This window comes from Pongo abelii, chromosome 7, assembly GCF_028885655.2.
Source record: "Pongo abelii isolate AG06213 chromosome 7, NHGRI_mPonAbe1-v2.0_pri, whole genome shotgun sequence".
In the NCBI taxonomy this organism is placed as follows: Eukaryota; Metazoa; Chordata; class Mammalia; order Primates; family Hominidae; genus Pongo; species Pongo abelii.
The window spans coordinates 160,108,886-160,114,742 of record NC_071992.2 but is presented as its reverse complement, the minus strand read 5'-3'; the positions used below and the strand labels follow the sequence as shown (position 1 = coordinate 160,114,742).

At 64.5% G+C, this 5,857-nt stretch overlaps 1 protein-coding gene across 3 annotated transcripts; it reads left to right on the top strand.

Moving 5' to 3' along the window:
• Window positions 1-292: 292 nt before the first annotated feature.
• Window positions 293-5,268, top strand: GFUS (GDP-L-fucose synthase). 3 transcript variants are annotated; one of them, XM_054560882.1, is made up of 11 exons: window positions 293-451; window positions 1,140-1,296; window positions 1,642-1,756; window positions 2,949-3,077; window positions 3,166-3,239; window positions 3,410-3,543; window positions 3,635-3,699; window positions 4,051-4,117; window positions 4,265-4,344; window positions 4,574-4,673; window positions 4,917-5,268. In XM_054560882.1, the coding sequence occupies exons 1-11, from the start codon at window positions 445-447 to the stop codon at window positions 4,970-4,972; spliced, it is 984 nt and encodes a 327-aa protein (XP_054416857.1). In that variant the 5' UTR covers window positions 293-444; the 3' UTR covers window positions 4,973-5,268.
• The last annotated feature ends 589 nt before the right edge of the window (window positions 5,269-5,857 follow it).

The following is a 5,857-nucleotide window of genomic DNA, read 5'->3' as shown; positions in this document are numbered from 1 at the left end:
GACGCCGCAGCGTGAGCCCGCCTGGCCCCAGCGCCTGCGAGGCTCCTTCCGACGCCGCGGGCAGCCCGCGCGGGGCGGCCTGCCGGCCCTCGTCTCGTGTTCTCCCGCCGCCTCAAGCAGGACCTGGGCCCAGCGCCCCGCGGGCTAAAGAGGTTGCAGCCTGGGACCTCGTCCCGGGACCCGCCCGCGCGCGCCCGGCGGACGAGACTGCGCTTCCCAAGCGGCTTTGCGGCCGCGGACTCCAAGTCCCAGCTGTACCCCGGACGCTGCGCGCCCCCGGGACTCCATTTCCCAGAGTGCCCCGCCCCAGCCTCCCGGCCCCGCCCCCCAGCTGGCGCCGCGCGTAGCCGAAGCGTACCCGGCCGGAAGCCGCTGTCGGGGAGCCGGCGGTGGGGCTGGACGCAGGTGAGGTGGCAGCGGACTCAGCCGCGCCCTGGGCCCTGGATGCTCCGTGAGAGTCAGGGAACGCTGTGGGGGGTTTGGGATCGAGGGGCGTGGGGGCAGCCTGGGGCTGTGGTAGGGGGTCTGGCTGCGGTGAGGTCTCGCCGCGTGCTTGGGAGCCGCGCGACGCCTGTGCAGGGCTCCCTCCCGTAAGGGCTGGCCCTGGGGCCCTGCCGGGGAGTCCGAGCAGGTTTCCGGCTCCCAGGATAGGATCTTTGAGGGTGGCTGCGCCCCGAGGCCTGTCCTGCCCTGGAGGAATCTGGCTCGCCAGGGCTCTCCAGGACCAGCCAGCCTCGAGTGGGCGTGGGCTGCACACAGGCGCCGTCTCGTGCCTGTCCCTAGCATGCGGGCTTTGGCTGCGAACGGTGTTAACGACCTGCGCCAGGAGCCCCAGTCCCAAGGTTGTCTGCTGAGGGGAGTAGAATGTACCTTTTCTCGGCCCAGTGGGGAGTCGTGGGTTGGGACCAGCTGCTCTGGGCTGGGTGGTAGCTCAGGACCCCGGTGGCGCTGTAGGCTGAGAGCTCCCTGGGGAACAGGGCTGCGATGAGGGAGTGCCTCGGTCCAGCTGGGTCTTTCTGGTTGCCAGTGGACTATGTCCCCACTCTGAGGGCCTCACTCTGTGCCAGTTGCCACAGAAGAGTGGGGCTCCAAAGGATGAGAGCATGATGACCTCAGCCTCCCACTATTTGACACTACAGGTGCAACTGACATGGGTGAACCCCAGGGGTCCATGCGGATTCTAGTGACAGGGGGCTCTGGACTGGTAGGCAAAGCTATCCAGAAGGTGGTAGCAGATGGAGCTGGACTTCCTGGAGAGGACTGGGTGTTTGTTTCCTCTAAAGATGCCGATCTCACGTGAGTGAACCCATCCCCAGATCAGCCCTTCCTCCCCATCCTACCCCCGACCCCAGAACTAAGAGTTCCAGGCTGGGCCTGTTCCTGAGTCTAACTAACAGTAGCTGTGTGTCTGGGTCCTTACTGCCAGTGGCTGGCCTGGCCTGGGTGTGCTTGGCTGTGTTCCTAGACAAACACCTTCCTATCTCTTCCTGAAAGCCTGCACCCTCATACCAGCCAGGCCCTGGGGCCACCCTCCCTTTTGACTGTCCCTCCTGCCATAGTCCCACCCAGTTCCTGCACTCGGCACCCAACCCTCGGGTGCTGGTTCCCTCCAGAGCCTCCTGACAGCCTGGCTCCCTACAGGGATGCAGCACAGACCCGCGCCCTGTTTGAGAAGGTCCGACCCACACACGTCATCCATCTTGCTGCAATGGTGGGGGGCCTGTTCCGGAATATCAAATACAATTTGGACTTCTGGGTAAGTGAGGGTGGCCCCAGCAAGCACTGGAAACCAGGATCCCAGGTTCTGGGAACTTCCTGGTGGGCTTCCCACTCTCACAGGCCCACATTCCCACCCCAGGAAGTCCCTGAGGATCAGGGCTTGGCACAGCCTGGTGGGGGCAGCCCCTGAGGAACCCTCAGTCACTCACACCTGGGTGCTGTGGACAGAGGGTCATGCAGGTGGGCCTGGAGGCACTTGGTCCAGTAGGCAAAGCTGTAGAGCTGACTTGCAGCATTGGGAAGCTGAAAAGAGCCAGCAGCCACGTGGGACTGGGAGCTGGTTCCTGCCCCCTGAGTCCCCAGGGCCTCTGGAGCCTCTGGCTCCCAGGACTGTGCTGGCCCAGCTCCCCTGAGCTGGGCCCACCACACACTCCGGGGTGCAGGAGTGTGAACAGCGCTCTGTGCATCTGCTGCGTGTGTCTGGGGGAAGGGGGCATGGTGTAAGGGCCCTGCTGCGGCTAGCTGTGTTCCGGAGGGTTGGCCCCACCAGTCTCTGGGCAGCAGCCTTGCCTTAGCTGGCTTTGCTAAGCGTAGGAGGCACTAGGGTCAGCAGAGGCTCAGACCAGATTCTGCCCAGGAGCCCTGTCACCCCAGAGCCCTCCTTGGTGGTGTCTCGGCCTTCCCAGCAGGCTGCCTGGCGACCACCTCTCCCTTCTCCCAAGACCAGTCCCAGTGCTCCAGCCATGCCGTATCTAGTTCATGCACGAGAAGTGGGGCTTGCAGGGTGGACCCGGAAAGCGCAGGCTCAATTGATCCTGGGAGGTAGAGCCAGGTGGGAGCTCCTCCAAGGTGGGGAAGTAGACCGCCCTGTTCCCCCTGCAGTGGGAGCCCCAGCCCAGCCCAGGGCCAGACTGGGCTCCTTCCCAGCCTCCACTGGGGTCCCATGCCCTGACCTCAGCAGCCTCCTGGGTGGGGCCCAGCTCTGAGCTGGGGGTGTGGTTCTCCTCATAGTGGAAGGCAGAGCCAGCCCCTCCTCCAGCCTTGGTGGGGCTGGAGAGCAATGGTGTCTGTAAGCCCACTGCCTTGTCCGGAAACGGTCAGGATGGGCAGGCTTGGGTCCTACCAGGGCTGAAGGGCCAGGGTGTGTCTCCACTTCTGCATCTGGAGGAGCAGGTAAGGGCTAGGATCTGGCCTGGGGAGCCTGATCTGTCCCCACCTCAACCCTGCAGAGGAAAAATGTGCACATCAACGACAACGTCCTGCACTCAGCCTTCGAGGTGGGCGCCCGCAAGGTGGTGTCCTGCCTGTCCACCTGTATCTTCCCTGACAAGACGACCTACCCCATAGATGAGACCATGGTGAGGGGCAGGGCCTGGCTGTGGGCGGGGCCGGGGAGCCTGTGGGCAGGGCCAGGAAGTAGCGGCCTCTGCCTCTCCCGCCCTGCAGATCCACAATGGGCCGCCCCACAGCAGCAATTTTGGGTACTCGTATGCCAAGAGGATGATCGACGTGCAGAACAGGTCCTCACGCCCATCCTGCTGAGGCCCAGCCAGGAGTGGGGGAGAGGGCCCCCAGGGGCGGGTGGGGCCGGCTGGTCGGGTCTTCGTGCCAGCCTCAGTAAGAGGCCAGCGGCATCCTGGGGTGGGATCACGGGCCCAGGACGAGGGCAGGAGACGCTGTGCCTCCGCAGGGCCTACTTCCAGCAGTACGGCTGCACCTTCACCGCTGTCATCCCCACCAACGTCTTCGGGCCCCACGACAACTTCAACATCGAGGATGGCCACGTGCTGCCTGGCCTCATCCACAAGGTGCACCTGGCCAAGAGTGAGTGCGTCTTCCCAATGGGGTGCCCGGGCTCAGCTCGGGACGAGGTGACCCAGTGCCTCTGACACCGGCTCCCTCCCCGAATCTGCAGGCAGCGGCTCGGCCCTGACAGTGTGGGGTACGGGGAAGCCGCGGAGGCAGTTCATATACTCGCTGGTGCGTAAAGGAAGGCACGGCTCTCCCCAGAGAAGCTGCCCTACTGAGCCCTGGGCTTGCCCCTGCTGGGCTGTCGGGGAGGTGGTGCAGGAGGGAGGTTTCAACCAGGACAGAATCTGGGCTGAGCTCCGAGAGGAGCCATCTCTGGTCCTTGTGGAAGCCCCATAGGCTCCTGTCTCCAGGAGTCACTGGTGTAGCTCTGAGCTCTGAGGGAGAAAGGAGGGACCCCTGGTCCCCAGGCTGAGCCCCCACTGAACAAGGACAGCAGTATGGACTCCCCGGCAGGGGCGTCTGGGAGAGGGGACCTGTGGCTATACCCATGGTCTCTGACCCTGCCTGTCTGACCTCTAGGACCTGGCCCAGCTGTTTATCTGGGTCCTGCGGGAGTACAATGAAGTGGAGCCCATCATCCTCTCAGGTGGGTACCTCAGCCCTCAGCCCCCTTCCTCCATGGTGGGACAGGATCCAAGGCTGTCCTGGGAGGCTGGCTGAGTGGTGGGAGCAGGAATATTCCTGGGCAGTCGGGCGGCAGCAAGGGGAGGCCTGACCCGGTGGCTCCACACAGTGGGCGAGGACGATGAGGTCTCCATCAAGGAGGCAGCCGAGGCGGTGGTGGAAGCCATGGACTTCCATGGGGAGGTCACCGTATCCTCTGGCTCCAGTGCTGGGGGTTGGATGGGGGCCCCTTGGGCGGGCTCAGTGGCCTCCCGATATAGGGCCAGCGTGGGTGGGACACTGTGGAGGGAGGACGCTCACCCTGGCAGGCGGAGGAGCTCTGCTGTGGCTCCCCTGGGAATGGCAGAGATTCAAGGGCAAGCTGCGGGGGCTGGGGGTGGAGGTGCTTGTCTCGCTGTGGCCTTGACAAAGCGTGCAGTTTGATACAACCAAGTCGGATGGGCAGTTTAAGAAGACAGCCAGTAACAGCAAGCTGAGGACCTATCTGCCCGACTTCCGGTTCACACCCTTCAAGCAGGGTGAGCCCCGACCCCACAGCCCTTCACTTGGTGGCCCCCACACCTGCTGGCCTGCCCCAGCCCCTCCCTCATGCTCGCTACCAGGGCAGAGGTGAGGCGCCCCCTCAGAGCCTATACTGCCCTGGAGGTGGGACACCAAAGCTCTGAGGGGTGACTTCCCTGTTCCTGGGCCTCCTCCCCCCACTTCCTCCCATGAGGCCCTGGCCCTCCCTGTCCATGGCCCTCACCTGCCCGCCTCTGCAGCGGTGAAGGAGACCTGTGCTTGGTTCACTGACAACTACGAGCAGGCCCGGAAGTGAAGCTGGAAGGCAGGAGCAGGTGCCAGCGGACCATCGGCTGGCAAAGCCCAGTGGCCACCACCCGTCAACCCTGCCAGGAGCTGAGGGCATCACCCAGCAACCTGGGCCTGCATTCCGTCCGCTCTGCAGCCCCAAGCATCTGTCCAGTGGGGCCCCCATTCACATTGGTCCTCAGGGAAACCAGGGCCCAGGCAGGCCCAGCGCTTTGCTCCCCACACCAGCCCCCAGCCCTGCGTGTGTCCACTCTGATCCTGCATCCCACTCCCTGGGAGCCAATAAAGTGCATTTTCACGGGCCTGGCCTTGGCAGCTCTGTGCTGAGCCATCCCCTACACCCAGGCACTGCCCCCTAGCCTAGCCAGTCCCGGGACCCACTGTCCCCCTGGCTTGCTGTTCAGCCCCCAAGAGCTGGCGACTCCCTGGGGTGGAAAGGCCGCAGAGGCTGGAGATGGGAAGGCACACGTGTGGGCAGGCAGCAATGAGACTGGTGTGGACTGTCAGCTGGACAAGGATGTGCGGGACAGGACCAGTCCCAGCCCCTCCACATGTGGCCACCTGCAGGCCTGAGTAACTTGAGCTCACCCGGACCTCCTTGCCTCAGCCTGAGGGCTCTGGGGAAGCTGGTCTAGTGGGCCAGAAATGTCTAGTGAGCCAGCCAAGCTGGGCCTGTGCATGGATCTGAGGGGAGGCTGATGATTGGGTGGCTTGGGCTTCCCCTGGCCCGGCCCCTCCTCTCTGTGGTTCTCAGGCTTGGGCGTGGGTCCCCACCTGGCCTTGTCCCATGGAGAGGGACAGGTGCCTGCTGGACAGGTCAGCTCCAGCCACCAGAGGTGGGGTGTCATTGCTCCCTCCCCCCCGGCCATTCTCAGAGGGGAGACAGCGAAGT